Below are 16,595 nucleotides of genomic sequence, written 5' to 3' on the forward strand. Positions count from 1 at the left end.
GTGATGGGATTTCCGGCTCTTTTTGGAGAACCGGCTCTTTTAGCTCGGCTCACTAAAAAGAGCCGGCTCTTTCGGCTCCGAACCGGCTCTTCAGGTTGTTTTGTTGCTTTAATTTTAATTTATTATTAACAATAATATAAAATTATGCACAAAAGGAATTACTAATGTAAAAGAAAGTGGTTATATTTATATGTTTATATATAAATATATACAGTGGCCCCTAGAGACAAAACACATACAAACTCCAAAACCCATTTCTAGCGTTAACTGAACTTCCAAAACAGAGCTACATCTGTTTACATTACATTTTATTACATAAAATGTAATAAATAAATCATATAATACAAAAACCAACTATTCACATTTCAACTTTTAACTATTTAAATTTTCAGCTTTTTCCTTTTAAACAAATTTAAAATGAAACAACACAAAACACTGCAAACCACAACACAATTAAATATAAATTAAAATATGAAAACAAAAAGAAGATGCATATTCTCTGTCATATGGGCCTGCATGAATAAGCTTTCTGAATCCTTTATCATCTGCAACTGAAAATAGTTGTGGATGATTACTATACCTTTCTAATGTAACGTTGTTGTCCCTGGCTCTCTTTCTCTGTCTCTCCCTCCCGCACTGTTCCTGTGCTACTGCGAGTGTAACTACCGCCCCTCCCCCCTCTGCCCAGCGCAAAGCACAAGGCTCGCGTGCGGAGTGAAGTGGAAAAAAAGAGAGAGAGAGAGAGAGAGGGTGAGAGAAAGAAAAAAAAAAAACCCACGGCTCGCATCGTTCACATCAAAGATCCGGCTCTAAGAGCCATTTCGTTCGCGACTGACCCATCACTACTTACCACGACTGCTTTAATCTTCCTCAGTCAAACAGCAGCACTCATGCGATTGTTTTTCCCCCTGAGCTCCAGGTGTTGTGCCAAAAAGTGATCATCGGGCAGAAAGTGATTGCCGTCCGCGGGAGCGCGCGCGGCTGCTTAAAGATGTAGCCCCCAGATTACTTACGTAGACAGCTACTTCCTTACAACTGATGCAGTAAGCTGAAGACAGCTTCAACCGTCTGGTTGTTGAAAAATAGTAACGCTTGTTCTTCTTAGTAACAGTAACGGCGTTGTAACGATAGGAATAGTAATTAGTTAGATTACTCGTTACTGAAAAAAGTAACGCCGTTATTCACATGACTGGTTATAACACATGTAGGGAGGTCAAAGTCATGAAGATTCCATGTTATATATCACATATTCTCTCACTTTTTATTTTTATCTCATTTACTAAAGACAATCTTTGTGATGAATCACTTTATTTTGTGTGTGTGTGTGTGTGTGTGTTTGTGTGTGTGTGTGTGTGTGTGTGTGTGTGCGTGTGTGTGTGTGTGTCCTCAGTGAACTGTATCAGTCTCTGCAGTATCTTCCAGCTGCAGCAGTCAGTTCAATTTCTGTTCAGTCTGACTGAGGGAGGTTTTTGTACGACTGTTTTTCACTGTGTGAACACGTGTTGGCTGTTCATGTAGTGTTCACTCTGACAGTAATAAACTGCTGCATCTTCAGCCTGGACTCCACTGATGGTCAGAGTGAAGTCAGAGTTTGATCCACTGCCTGTAAAACGAGCTGGAATCCCTGAATCTCGAGTGCTAGACCAGTAAATGAGACGTTTGGGAGGTTGTCCATCTTTCTGTTGGTACCAGGCTAAAAGATGGTAGTTGTTATAAACATAAACGTTCTGACTGGTCCTACACTTGATATTCACAGATCCTCCCACAGCAGAGCTCACTGCTCCAGGCTGAGTCACTGTGATCTGTCCTCTGGACTCTGAGGATACAGAGACAAAAACATAAAGCAGCTTCATGGTTTTGTGGGCTTCATTTCAGAGGGACAGATGTTGATAGAGGAGAGGAGTTTGATTCTCTGGACTTTACCTGTGAAGCAGCAGCAGAGGAGAGTCCAGATGAGGACGCAGATCAAAGTCATGTTTTTGATGAGGAGGATTTCTGTGGCTTCTGTTGTGATGAAGGACAGCTGTCAGTCATCCAGTGTTCAACTCTCAGGACTATAAACTCTCCCAGAGCACTGGAGCATGGTGCTGCTGATGCAAAGTGCCTCTCTATGGAAATGAACTGACTGACATGAACTTGGATCAATCTGACGATGCTGTTTATCGAGGAATAATTCAATCCATCATAGTTTGAGCAGATATATAAGCTTGTTCTTCAGAATATTCTTTTCCAAAATATTTCCTATTATTCAATTTTTTTTATGGTTCATTGATGGATTCACATGCTTATCATAATATTTAGTAAGGATATATCTGGATTAATTTAAAATATGAATTAATGAGGTCACAGGTTCATGCTGTAGAGTAGCTGAGCTCAGTCTCAGAAAGAGTGAGGAGCTCAGACATGTGGAGGTACAGTCACTGCTCTTTGCTTCAAATGAGTTCTTGTAAAACACAAACAGACACAATCAGTATCTTTTAAATGAGGCTGTTATCTCTGACAGCACTACCTATAACACCTTTCTGTAGCTATATGATCACAACCATGTGACATGTAACAGTGGGGAAGATCAAGTATCATTGTTCACTGCTGTTGATGTTTTTTTAATCATAAATAACAAACAATTACACAACTGAATTCCAGCTTTATTAAAATGAATAAAATTAATGAATAAAACCCATCATGATAGAATCTCTGTTATCATCACAGACACTTTAAGTTCAGGAAGATTTACCTGGATAAAAGGTGCTGTTGGAGGTAAAATCCACAGACTGAACTTGGGACCTTCACATTTCTAATTCTTACAGAATTGAATGAGCAGAAACAAACAACTGATTGTTGAGAATTTATGATTGTTCAGCACTTTTCTGCACCTTAATTAGTGCTTACATTTGAGTCTTTCATGCTACTCTGTATACAAATCTGGACATCTGTGTCCATAACAGAGAGTGCCAAAATGGGTATTTTTGATTTGCCTTCTGTGGTGGAGGTGTGGTCCTTGGCTCAGCTGCAGGGGAGGAGTGATACAGTGAGCTCAAGGGGGCGGTACCAGGAGGCAGGTGAGCCACAGGTGGTGGCGACTGACTGATGACGCTGTCTCTTCCTGTTCCTCTATATAGTGAAGACAGAGTCGAGCGGGGACGGGGAGAGCTGGACTGGAACAGACTGTGTTCGTTGAGTTCATAACTGTCAGTAAAACACAATAATAGTGAGCACGATCATCGTGTGTGTTGTGTACTTTGACACCTTTCTAACAATCTCATATTGTATGATGTTATTTCAAGAAGTCATATCAGCTGAGTCATTGCTGCTGTGCAAACAGTGAATTATTTTGTTGAGTTTGTTTGTTTCAGAGTCAGAGAGCCGTGTCTCTCTACAGTCAGAGGTTTTTGTACGGCGCCTCAATGAGTTTGTATCACTGTGGTACACGTTCGGTGGAGGAACCAGACTGAATGTTGGAAGTAAGTTTATTCTGGTTTACTATCAAATATTGTCTTTATATTGAAGATTGATTAACAATTTCTCTTCTGATTTTGAGAGAGCACGTAACTTTACAACAAGTTTAATGCTGGAATTTTGAATTATCCTCTTATGTCATGGAGGGTGATTCAGATCTGCTCTGTCAAAATGTTATGTCTACATTTCAGTCAAATTAAAACTGAAAAAATCAAAGGAAAATATTAATATGATCTCATTTGCCTTTAGTTTGTCAAGTATTGTTTGAAATTATTTTGAGTTTTTGTGAATTTTAAAAACTGCTTTAGATACACATGAAGAGCATTTTGTGTCACTGAATATATATTCTATTTATTTGTTTCCAGTTAATATTAATATAAGTCATGTACAATATTGATGACTTTAAACTTGTTTTGTAAATGTTGCCACATCTGCTTCTTTTATTTCCAGTGTAGTTTGAACATATTTCAGGTCAAACTGTGTGATGATTCTCTCTGTGCTGATATGCATGAGAGCTTTCTTAAAGGGAAGTGAAACAATGTGTGAGTTAATGACTGGTGGAGCAGAAAAAACACCTGACAGAAACTTCTTAACGGAGAAAATCAGCTCTTACAGTAAAGGTGTCCGACTGTCTGTGGTTTGATTGACAGCTGTGTGCTCCCTGTGCTCTAAGCTGATTGGTGTCTCCTAGGTGATACCCGTCCCATCCTGACAGTGTTGCCCCCCTCCAGTGAGGAGCTACAGCAGGGGACTGCAACAATCACATGTCTGGCCAACAAGGGCTTCCCCTCAGACTGGAGTCTGTCCTGGAAGGTGGATGGCAGTGGCAGCATCAGCTGGGAGGAGAGCAGGAGCCCCGTGGTGCTGCAGAATGACGGCCTCTACAGCTGGAGCAGCACCCTGAGGCTCCCTGCAGACCGCTGGATGAAGGTGGGCTCTGTGACCTGTGAGGCCACCCAGGGCTGCCAGACTCTGGTCTCAGAGCCACTGAGGAGAGTCCAGTGTTCCCAGTCCTGACCTGACTCAACCTGATACTGGTTTAATGCTCTCATTCTCAACTCTGTAACTGTCTCTCCATCTTTATTTTTTAAGAACAAATAAAGACTAAAACTGTTATTTTCTTTCTCATAATGACAACATTCATGTTTTAGGTAATAAAGATGTTTTGCAAAGTGAATTTTGGTTGAATCAGACATTTTATTTTATTTAAAATCTACAAACCTGCAGTTGATGAATATATTTTTCATTTACAAGAATTTAGACCAACTCTGCACTCCAACATGATGTCTTTATTTTACACTGGTAAAATAAAACACAGGCTGAAAGAACCATTAAGGAGATCTGCATTTTGGCAAAAGCTGAAAAAGGAGTTTGAAAATTATACAGGTTATTTTTATGTTTATTTAAAATTACATGAATGTTGCCATGGAAACAATCTCACCAGACTACAAAGCAAGTCTAAAGAAGAAAGAGTCTTTAGTGTCTCGTATGAGCTGTTTGTTCTGAGGAGAACTCACAGACAGGAGAGTCAACGAATACAAGGAGTGATTAGAAAGAATCTGAAGTACAAACTTTTAATTTCATTGACGAACAAGGAGAAGATTAAATGAATGATGATATGAACAAAATATGAATAAAATTAAAACACCTTCAGTTCAATAACAGCTTTTTCACTCATGTTCATGTTTGATGACATGTTTACAGTAAAATCTTAAATTCACAGGTGTATTGTTTTTATTTTGACCCTCACTGATCAGGAACATTTTCAGATTTTGGATTCAGATTATTTTATCTTGATATAAGCTGTGTCCCAAAACGTCGGCTGCATCCTTCGGAGGACCCGGCCTTCGCGGTCTACGTGGGCCGGGTCCTTCGAAGACCGAGAAGGCCGGAAGTGCGAGGCTGTGAAATGGGACGGTCTAGCCTTCAGATTTGCGTCACCGCTGTGTCGGTGGAGTTTAATAAACTTGGCCGTCTGCTCCTTGCTATCTAAAATATAACAGGACACTGGCGTAAATTCTCGACCATCTCACACTTCTGTTTAATCAGTTTTCTGTTTGACGTTTATTCAGCTGTGTGAAAATCCCGGAGGAACCCACCTGATGGATTAATAAAGTTTTATTTAATCTAATAATCTAATAACTTTGATCTCAGCCAACCCGATTTACTCACGAACAAATAAAACACCGAAATAAGGCAAACAATTACATTTTTAAGTTATCCGAGTGACTTATATATCATGTTTAACCTGAGTAGCGAAAGAGCGGGGGTCTGAAAACGATGAAGCCGGGAGTCCGCTGCTCTCGCCGGCTCGAGTGATCATTGAACCCCCCGGTTTGCTATCGAGCGGGTGGGTAACAGACGTCTCCGAAAACGTCGGCGCACTTTTGCAAATATGCGATGTCTTGATGAACCAAGCAGATATTTGAAATTTACACAGCTACTTTCTCGCCTGAAAATATGTTAAAAGTTTATTTTGTGACCCAGAAAGATTAATAAGACTAATTTTAAAACTTAGTAGCGGCCGCCATTGTTGGCAGCTGAAATTTGGCTGGACCGCGCTATGAATTCTGGGATATGGTGGGCCACGAAGGACACACCCAACCCATCCTTCAAATTCGGGGAAATGAAGGACGCATTTGTCGGCCGCATTTGAAGGAGTCGACGAATTGGGACAGCCTTCGTCGCCGGGCTGTGACGTAATCGGCCTTCAAATGCGGCCTCCGGAGGATGCAGCCGACGTTTTGGGACACAGCTACAGATTCAGTGGTTTGCTCTAAGGTCAAAGGTCAGGAACAGGACTTATCCTGGTATCTGTTAATGGCCCACGTTTGTTTTTTAGTTAAATATATATTTGAAAGTTGAACACAACATGTATGCGATAGCAGTAGGACACGAATTTTTGATGAATAGCTTTATTTTACGTGTGTGTGTGTGTGTGTGTGTCCTCAGTGAACTGTATCAGTCTCTGCAGTATCTTCCAGCTGCAGCAGTCACTTAAGTTTCTGTTCAGTCTGACTGAGGGAGGTTTTTGTACGACTGTTTTTCACTGTGTGAACACACCTTGACTGTTGATAACATGATAACTCTTACAGTAATAAACTGCTGCATCTTCAGCCTGGACTCCACTGATGGTCAGAGTGAAGTCAGAGTTTGATCCACTGCCTGTAAAACGAGCTGGAATCCCTGATATTCGCTCATAGGCACGCTTAATGAGCAGTTTGGGAACGTCTCCATCACTCTGTTGGTACCAGGCTAAAATATGATTGTTGCTATAAACATAAACATCCTGACTGGTCCTACACTTGATGCTCACAGATCCTCCCACAGCAGAGCTCACTGCTCCAGGCTGAGTCACTGTGATCTGTCCTCTGGACTCTGAGGATACAGAGACAAAAACATAAAGCAGCTTCATGGTTTTGTGGGCTTCATTTCAGAGGGACAGATGTTGATAGAGGAGAGGAGTTTGATTCTCTGGACTTTACCTGTGAAGCAGCAGCAGAGGAGAGTCCAGATGAGGACGCAGATCAAAGTCATGTTTTTGATGAGGAGGATTTCTGTGGCTTCTGTTGTGATGAAGGACAGCTGTCAGTCATCCAGTGTTCAACTCTCAGGACTATAAACTCTCCCAGAGCACTGGAGCATGGTGCTGCTGATGCAAAGTGGCTGTCTATGGAAATGATCTGACTGACTCACACATGACTACATAAGCAGTCATCACAATGGGAATGCAAAGGTGTCATTTCAATCTGCCAGCATGTTTTGAGTAAAATGTAAAATGATAAAGTTAATTTTAGTTGGTCTAGGATGCACTTTCCAGGTCCAAGCGTGTTTTGTTTTTAGTCTGTTATTGACTGATTCATTCAGGATCTGTAAGTCTTTTCCTGATGTTCAATCTGGTATCACACTTTAAAAACAGATTTAAACATTCATTCACCTACTGCTATGAAAGTGATAAGTCACATCTTTAAGGTAATGAATCTTGTGGTGTGACTTGGATCAGTCAAATTAACATAATCAAGATCTCAGAGTCAGTTTTCTAAAGTTCTGATTGTATTTATATACATATAATTTGCATTTTTCTTTTTTTACCAGATGCTCAAAAGTAACAGCCAGGGCTGGACTGGGACAAAAAATCGTCCCGGGCATTTTGACTAGAGACCGGCCCACCAGGTATTATAGGAAAAACCATAAAGCCTTTGAATGAAAACAAACGCTGTTGTCACAGTGATGTACGCTGTCTTGTTGGTATATATGTATCAGTCTAATAAACTTAAACCTACACCATCCTCCCTATTCTGGTATTCTAAACAGTACCCAAAAGTAGACTGCTTGGTCGAGTTAATCTCCTGAACTATCTACAACATGTGGTGAAAACCTGAGATTAAGACAGAGAAGACTAGAGGTGAGACATGATCATTACTGATTACTGATGACAGATTTAGATGTATTTTCATAAACCATTCATTTGCCACATCAATAAACAGCATGGCAGGGCAAAATATTTTTTCTAACATGACAACCTTTAAAAAGTGAAAGGAGACAGAAAGACAGGTGAGAAAGAATAAAACTTAATTGACTTTTTGATGGCATTTTACAGACAGTACTGGTACAGTATCTAGAAAATGTGGGAAAATGCTGGCATCATAATCAGTACTTAGCTACTTCTGAAGAAATTATGATGGGACCCTAAAAAAGGTACTATGTAAAATACTGGATAATAAGATAAGATAAGATAAGATAAGATAAGATAAGATGGCCTTTATTAGTCCCACAGGTGGGAAATTTGTTTTGTTACAGCAAAAGTGCAAAGTTATGTAGCAGAAATTAGAAAACACTGGAATGCAATAGAATAAAATAAAATAAAATAAAATACTATGTACAATAGAATAAAATAGAATAGAATAATATATACAATAGAATAAAATAGAAATACAAATACTATATACAACTGAGTAGGAAAATACAAAAACACAACTTCGTCAGAAGAAGAATTGCACATATAGCAGTCTTATTGCACATGTGTGGGTTTGTGTGTTTGATCAGCTGCAAAAGTCTTTATTGTGGAGTCTGACAACAGTGGGGAGGAAAGACCTGTGAAATCTCTCCGTCCCACACCGTGGGTGCCGCAGCCTGCCACTGAAGGAGCTGCTCAGTGCTGTCACAGTCTCATGCATGGGGTGGGAGATGTTGTCCAACAGGGATGACAGCTTAGCCACCATTCTCCTGTCACTCACCACCTCCACTGGGTCCAGAGGGCATCCCAGAACAGAGCTGGCCCTTTGGATCAGCCTGTTCAGTCTCTTCCTGTCCCCAGCAGAGATGCTGCCTCCCCAGCAGACCACACCATAAAAAATGGCTGAGGCCACCACAGAGTCATAGAAGGTCTTCAGGAGTGGGCCCTCCACTCCAAACGACCTGAGTCTCCGCAGCAGGTACAGCCTGCTCTGCCCTTTCCTGTAGAGGGCGTCTGAGTTATGAGTCCAGTCCAGTTTGCTGTTCAGATGAACACCAAGGTACCTGTAGCTGTCCACAGCCTCGATGTCCATACCTTGGATGTTCAGTGGTTGCAGTGGAGGATGCTTGTGCCTGTGGAAGTCTACCACCAGCTCCTTGGTTTTACTGGCATTGATCTGGAGGTAGTTCAGCTGGCACCAGTCCACAAAGCCTTGTGTCAGTCCTCTGTACTCCCTGTCGTCCCCATCAGTGATGAGGCCGACTATTGCAGAGTCATCAGAGAACTTCTGCAGGAAGCACTGGGTGGAGTTGTGGGAGAAGTCTGCAGTGTAGATGGTGAAGAGGAACGGAGCCAGAACCGTTCCCTGTGGGGCCCCCGTACTGCAGACGACCCTGTCCGACACACAGCCCTGAGTCCTCACATACTGTGGTCGGTCGGTGAGGTAGTCCAAAATCCAGGTAGTAATAATGAGAGGAGAAGAGGCAGCTGTGCAGCAAAGACACAGAATAACTCCAGCTTTGTGTCTTTTTCATTGTAGCTGAAATGCGGGACAAACTGTGTTCCTTTTCACCTCAATACGAAACGCGCAATATTTTCTCTGTATGCGAGACGATTCCGTTTTTTACGGGACGGTTGGAAACTCTAATAACTAACCTTATAAATAAGATAAAACAAGTTCAACATCAATAATATCATAGCACCCGCCCAGCAGTATGGAAACGAGTTATTGTAACTGACTGTAAAAAGTCAGCATAACGAAAATAAACTCCACCTAAACTTGGTTTATATCTGACCCAGATAGACTGCAGGTCATAACTTCTTACCTGAAGTTCAGTTCACCGCCTCGGGTCTCTGCTCCTCCTGCCTTTCCGTCATCCACCTGCCAGCGTGTTGCATCTGCTGGCCTCCACCACTTGCTAATGTTACTGAATCTGTAGAAGCTACGCAATAGCCACCACCAAACAACTGAGTTATTTTTACACATCTCCCTTCATCTGGCCAATCCACCACCTTTCAGTGTTTATACCGTTACGGAAAAAAACTAAGAAAAAAAACCCCATCGGCCCATAAAAACGAAGAATCTCCATCGGCCCGGTGGGCCGATGGCCAGTCCAGCTATGGTAACAGCTGACCTAAAGCCATTTCATGGACAGACAGGACTTGTTTCCTCATTATTTCAGATAAATTAAAAAGATAGAGTATTTAAAAAGTATATGAGTTCATGAGATGAACTCATATACTGATAAATACATATACTTGTATTTATCAGCATGAGGACCAAAGAGATTATGAATTGACTGAAAAACCAAAACAATCATAAAAGAGAGATAAAAAAAAAAAATCAGGACTGTTCAAATCAACAATCTGATTCATTCTTAAAATGAATGGATGTGCTGGGAAGCTCAGCAACACTAAAGAGACCCTAAAACCACAAAAGAAAACTAAAAATTCACAGTTAAGAATTCACTTAAAAAAAACCTTCATTTTGAGTCATTTACAATACAAATGTACGAGTCTTAAACACTGTGTAGGAGGTAGCTGTATCATAGTCAAAGTCTACTATCAAAGGAAACCTTCATTAAAGGAAACAGTTACTGGTTGTTGTCACACTCAAGAACTGGAAGTCTGGATTAGACTTTGCCAGTAAAACATTTAAAAGAGCAGGAACAGTTCCAAGATGAAGTTTTTTCAGCATGATTGGAAGAGAAAATTACAAAGGAGAGAAACTGATCTGAAGCAAATCACATCATCTGTCAAAGATGTTGGAGCCAAAGTTATGGCACTGATGTTTTGGCTGCCAGTGTAGCTGGGCCACTAGTGTTTATTGATAATGTTACTGCTGATAGAGGTAACAGGGTGAAATGTAAAGTGTACACAGCAATACTCTGTGCTCACATTCAACCAAGTGCTGCAACACTCACTGCACAACCCTTCACAGTGCAAATGGATAATGACCCAAAGAAAACTGTAAAAAACACCTAAGACTTTCTTAGGCAAGGAAAGAGGATATTTTTAAATGGTCAAGTCACCTTGTTTCACCTCAACAGAGCATGCTTTCCTGTAATTAAATACTAAACTGAATGCAGAGAGACCCACAAACAAGCAGACATTAAATTTAGACTCAGTAAAGGCCTAGTTAGAGCAGAGCGATATGACCAAAAATATTTATCACGATATACATTTGAAAATTTGTGATAACGATATAACTGACGATATAATTGACACCAGACAAAATACTTTACAACTCCACAACTTTATTCGTGCCAAAAAAAAAAATCAACGTATTTTCACTTAAACAAGCAGCTGTTTTTTATGTGCATTAAAGTTATATAAAAATGTAACAGTGCAAATTCCTTGCTGACAGTTTAACCAAAAGGCATTTCCAGTGGAAACTGGCCGACATATCCTGAGCATAACCATGTATAATATCCACAAAACTTAAAAAGAGGTTATACACACACAATACAGTAACATTATGTTGAAGCACAGTACGTATCACTCCGCGAGCCTCCTGCCTACGATAGCCGTAATGCTCCGACAATCCATCAAGTGTGCGGGTTCGTAGCTTAGCAAAGTCGTACTAAAACATTTGACAGATTTTCGAGTGCCGTGTACATAAAATCGTTTCAAGGTCAGTAAACACAACCAGAATTCATACATAAGGCACACGGGATTATAAGGGGCACTGTCGATTTTCAGAAAAATCAAAGGATTGATTTTAAGTGTGCCGTATTTTCCAAAAAACACGGTAATAACGACGGCCCGCTAGCATGCGCTACCAAAAATAGTGCTTTGTTGTGTATCTGACGGACGAAAGCTAAACCAGTTCCACACCACTTAAGTTGCAGCATTTTTACAAACCAATTCTGGTTCATCCGTTTCATTCAACGATCCGCTTTCGCCCTTCTCATTCTCTGTCGCCGCCATGCTTTTTCCGCCATGTGTGTATGAAAACAAAGGCACTGCGCATGTGCGTTTCACCCATATTCTATCGCGATATTTCATTTTCTTATCGTTGCCCGACATTATACCGGTATTACCGTGAACGGTATGATATGGCCCAGCCCTAGGCCTAGTAGAGCATCCCAAGGGAGGAAAAAGCATTTGCTGATCTCCATGGGTTCTAGACTTTAGGCAATCATTGTCTACAAAGGATTTATTTCCAAGTATTGTATTTGCAATTATCTTTTATATGTCCAATTAATTGTGTGCCTCTGAAAATGGAGGACCATGTTTAAATATGGCTGTGATTCCTAAACAGCTGATACAAAACTAAACTCCAAAACTCCTCATGCTTTTAAAGGATAAGAGGTTTTGTGGGCTTGATGATCTGCACTTCAATCACATCCTAATTGTTTGAGTCAGAATCAAGTGTGTTGGTGTACAGAGTAAAATTGCAAAAATATGTCATCATCCAAAAACTTATGGATCTAACTGTAATTCATCTCACTTTGTATGATGTTATTTGAAGAAGTCATATCAGCTGAGTCATGGCTGCTGTGCAAACAGTGAATTATTTTGTTGAGTTTGTTTTGTTTCAGAGTCAGAGAGCCGTGTCTCTCTACAGTCAGAGGTTTTTGTACGGCGGCTCAATGAGTTTGTATCACTGTGGTGGACTTTTGGTGGAGGAACCAGACTGAATGTTGGAAGTAAGTCACATTTAAACCTGTTTTATTTAAGCAGCTTTTTTCTTTTAATTTTATTCTAATTGTCTGCTGGGTGTGGCAGGAAAAACATTTTTTTTAATGTAATTATGAAGATTTCCTGTGTTCACAGTGGGATACAGTGTGGTTTATGAATGTGTATGAAACATACATTTTATTGATTTTAAAACATTGGAATAATCCATAGGACGATTTGTTTTTTAATTTGCAGTTTTAATGGTTAAATGTTGAGGGCTTGTAGGTTTAGTTCAGTCTGACAGTCAGAGAGCCGTGTCTCTCTACAGTCAGAGGTTTTTGTACGGCGGCTCAATGAGTTTGTATCACTGTGGTACACGTTCGGTGGAGGAACCAGACTGAATGTTGGAAGTAAGTTTATTCTGGTTTAATGATCAAATACTGTCTTTATATTAAATAACATTTTAAAAGTATTTTCAAAGTTTTCTATGTATGAAAAATCACTTTAGAAATTAAAGTATCAAACTTGTTTTAATCATCCACTTATGACGCATAGAGTAATTCAGATGAGATCTCAAAATTTTATGTTTTCATTTTAGTCAAATTAAGAAAAAACTGGAATCTTGACTAGTAGAAAATAAAAGACGATCTCTGATATGTGTAGTCTGTCAAAAAATATTTGAAAATGAATTTGAATTTATTTGACCTTTTAAATCCAGTTTTTGTACCTGAATATATTCCCTATATAGTTGTTTCCAGTTCATATTAATGTAAGTCATGTACAATATTGATGACTTTAAACTTGTTTTGTAAATGTTGCCACATCTGCTTCTTTTATTTCCAGTGTAGTTTGAACATATTTCAGGTCAAACTGTGTGATGATTCTCTCTGTGCTGATATGCATGAGAGGTTTCTTAAAGGGAAGTGAAACAATGTGTGAGTTAATGACTGGTGGAGCAGAAAAAACACCTGACAGAAACTTCTTAACGGAGAAAATCAGCTCTTACAGTAAAGGTGTCCGACTGTCTGTGGTTTGATTGACAGCTGTGTGCTCCCTGTGCTCTAAGCTGATTGGTGTCTCCTAGGTGATACCCGTCCCATCCTGACAGTGTTGCCCCCCTCCAGTGAGGAGCTACAGCAGGGGACTGCAACAATCACATGTCTGGCCAACAAGGGCTTCCCCTCAGACTGGAGTCTGTCCTGGAAGGTGGATGGCAGTGGCAGCATCAGCTGGGAGGAGAGCAGGAGCCCCGTGGTGCTGCAGAATGACGGCCTCTACAGCTGGAGCAGCACCCTGAGGCTCCCTGCAGACCGCTGGATGAAGGTGGGCTCTGTGACCTGTGAGGCCACCCAGGGCTGCCAGACTCTGGTCTCAGAGCCACTGAGGAGAGTCCAGTGTTCCCAGTCCTGACCTGACTCAACCTGATACTGGTTTAATGCTCTCATTCTCAACTCTGTAACTGTCTCTCCATCTTTCTTTTTAAAGAACAAATAAAGACTAAAACTGTTATTTTCTTTCTCATAATGACAACATTCATGTTTTAGGTAATAAAGATGTTTTGCAAAGTGAATTTTGGTTGAATCAGACACTTTATTTCATTCAAAATCTACAAACCTGCACTTGATGAATAAATTTTTCATTTAGAAGAATTTAGACCAACTCTGCACTCCAACATGATGTCTTTATTTTACACTGGTAAAATAAAACACAGGCTGAAAGAACCATTAAGGAGATCTGCATTTTGGCAAAAGCTGAAAATGGAGTTTTAAAATTGTACAGGTTATTTTTATGTTTGTTCAAAGTTACATGAATGTGTGTGGTAGGTTGTTGGTGGTGTTGCTCACCTGTACCAGACAGACTGGTTCATGAAGCAATGCTGGGACCTGGTTACCATGGAAACAGTCTCACCAGACTACAAAGCAAGTCTAAAGAAGAAAGAGTCTTTAGTGTCTCTTATGAGCTGTTTGTTCTGAGGAGAACTCACAGACAGGAGAGTCAACGAATACAAGGAGTGATTAGAAAGAATCTGAAGTACAAAGTTTTAATTTGATTGACGAACAAGGAGAAGATTAAATGAATGATGATATGAACAAATAATTGATAAATGAAAACACCTTCAGTTCAATAACAGTTTTTTCACTCATGTTCATGTTTGATGAGATGTTTACAGTAAAATCTTAAATTCACAAGTGTGTTGTTTTTATTTTGACCCTCACTGATCAGGAAGATTTTCAGATTTTGGTATTTAGATTATTTTAACTTGATATAGATTCAGTGGATTTGTTCCACTTCTAAGGTCGTCAAGGTCATGAACAGGACTTATCCTGATATCTGTTAATGGCCCACGTTTGTTCTTTAGTTAAATATACATTTGAAAGTTGAACACAACATCTATGCGATAGCAGTAGTCTGGTGCACACAGTCTCTGCAGTATCTTCCAGCTGCAGCAGTCAGTTCAGTTTCTGTTCAGTCTGACTGAGGGAGGTTTTTGTACGACTGTTTTTCACTGTGTGAACACACCTTGACTGTTGATAACATGAAAACTCTGACAGTAATAAACTGCTGCATCTTCAGCCTGGACTCCACTGATGGTCAGAGTGAAGTCAGAGTTTGATCCACTGCCTGTAAAACGAGCTGGAATCCCTGAATCTCGGGTGCTAGCATAGTAAATGAGACGTTTGGGGGGGGTTTCCATCTGCCTGTTGGTACCAGGCTAAAAGATGGTAGTTGCTAGAAACATAAACATTCTGACTGGTCCTACACTTGATGTTCACAGTTCCTCCCACAGCAGAGCTCACTGCTCCAGGCTGAGTCACTGTGATCTGTCCTCTGGACTCTGAGGATACAGAGACAAAAACATAAAGCAGCTTCATGGTTTTGTGGGCTTCATTTCAGAGGGACAGATGTTGATAGAGGAGAGGAGTTTGATTCTCTGGACTTTACCTGTGAAGCAGCAGCAGAGGAGAGTCCAGATGAGGACGCAGATCAAAGTCATGTTTTTGATGAGGAGGATTTCTGTGGCTTCTGTTGTGATGAAGGACAGCTGTCAGTCATCCAGTGTTCAACTCTCGGGACTATAAACTCTCCCAGAGCACTGGAGCATGGTGCTGCTGATGCAAAGTGCCTCTCTATGGAAATGATCTGAATCAAGAACATTTTAGTCTAGTTATTCCCATTATTGCCACTTTTTGCAGTACAAGAGAAACAGAATAGATCCTTTTCATGACTGTAAAAACAGATCTTTGAACCTATTTATTAATAAACATTTAAAGAATTTTTCATCATGAATACAGTATTCCGCTTCAAAGAAGATTTTGGTATAGTTTTTAATGAGATGTGCACGGACATTGGGGTTTTGTATATTTAAAACTGGACTGGAAATAACCACACTTCACATTTAGCTTAAAATGACATTTAGCTTTTCATCAGATGATAGTTAAAAGGAAGCAAAATACTCTTTTTATTTTGATGACTTTATTCATTTGTCATGGTGTGAAGAGACGATCAGTGTTGAGTCTGTCATTGTCCCAAAGTTGAGCTTTAATTTTTGCTTAGATTTCTTTGCTGTTCTGGTCCTGTTCAAATTGGTTTAATTCTTGTGTTTGTTGAGTTTTCAGGTTCCTGTTTTCACCTCATAGTTATCCTATAACTATAAAGATATTATAGATACAGCCAATTAAAATTGCTGCCTCATTCCTTACAGGACTGTGATAGATACGTTGTGGATTCCTGACCGATTGCAGCTGATCTCTTGACAGTAATGAAATCCCCCGATTGTGATGTGCACATTATGCCATAATGAAATATGAGAGAAACACTGTATGTTCTGTTCTAAATTTTTAGGTCTCAGTGTCGCGCTACATTACTGCAGAAGAGAGAACCAACGTTTTGGTACTGCCTTTGCAGCTAATGAGCATGTATGGGCAATCTGCGCATGTATGCAGCAGTCATAGCGGCAACGATCAGTCACACACGATTGCTTTCGGCAGTATTCAAAGCACAAAGTTGCCTCTGCTACTATTTGTACATCACGTCTGTCTGACTTCCTTTATAATATAGC

The 16,595-nt window shown here is 40.2% G+C and overlaps 1 pseudogene and 4 gene segments (V, D, J or C); 2 read left to right on the forward strand and 3 right to left on the reverse strand.

Annotated features, from left to right (window-relative positions):
• Positions 1 to 1,469: 1,469 nt before the first annotated feature.
• Positions 1,470 to 1,979, reverse strand: LOC109199560 (Ig kappa chain V region 3381-like). The segment is given in 2 exon segments: positions 1,470 to 1,816; positions 1,924 to 1,979. Coding segments are annotated over 2 exon segments (384 nt in total).
• A 977-nt stretch (positions 1,980 to 2,956) lies between these two features.
• Positions 2,957 to 4,633, forward strand: LOC109199561 (Ig kappa-b4 chain C region-like). The segment is given in 3 exon segments: positions 2,957 to 3,059; positions 3,402 to 3,461; positions 4,148 to 4,633. Coding segments are annotated over 3 exon segments (489 nt in total).
• Positions 4,634 to 6,502: 1,869 nt separating this feature from the next.
• Positions 6,503 to 6,998, reverse strand: LOC109199562 (Ig kappa chain V region K-25-like). The segment is given in 2 exon segments: positions 6,503 to 6,834; positions 6,942 to 6,998. Coding segments are annotated over 2 exon segments (384 nt in total).
• Positions 6,999 to 12,555: 5,557 nt separating this feature from the next.
• On the forward strand, positions 12,556 to 14,105 carry LOC109199563 (Ig kappa-b4 chain C region-like). The segment is given in 3 exon segments: positions 12,556 to 12,564; positions 12,840 to 12,945; positions 13,620 to 14,105. Coding segments are annotated over 3 exon segments (441 nt in total).
• A 920-nt stretch (positions 14,106 to 15,025) lies between these two features.
• LOC109199564 (Ig kappa chain V region 3381-like) lies at positions 15,026 to 15,536 on the reverse strand (annotated as a pseudogene).
• Between the last annotated feature and the right edge of the window lie 1,059 nt (positions 15,537 to 16,595).

The sequence above is a fragment of the Oreochromis niloticus genome, unplaced genomic scaffold (genome assembly GCF_001858045.2).
Source record: "Oreochromis niloticus isolate F11D_XX unplaced genomic scaffold, O_niloticus_UMD_NMBU tig00000736_pilon, whole genome shotgun sequence".
In the NCBI taxonomy this organism is placed as follows: domain Eukaryota; kingdom Metazoa; phylum Chordata; class Actinopteri; order Cichliformes; family Cichlidae; genus Oreochromis; species Oreochromis niloticus.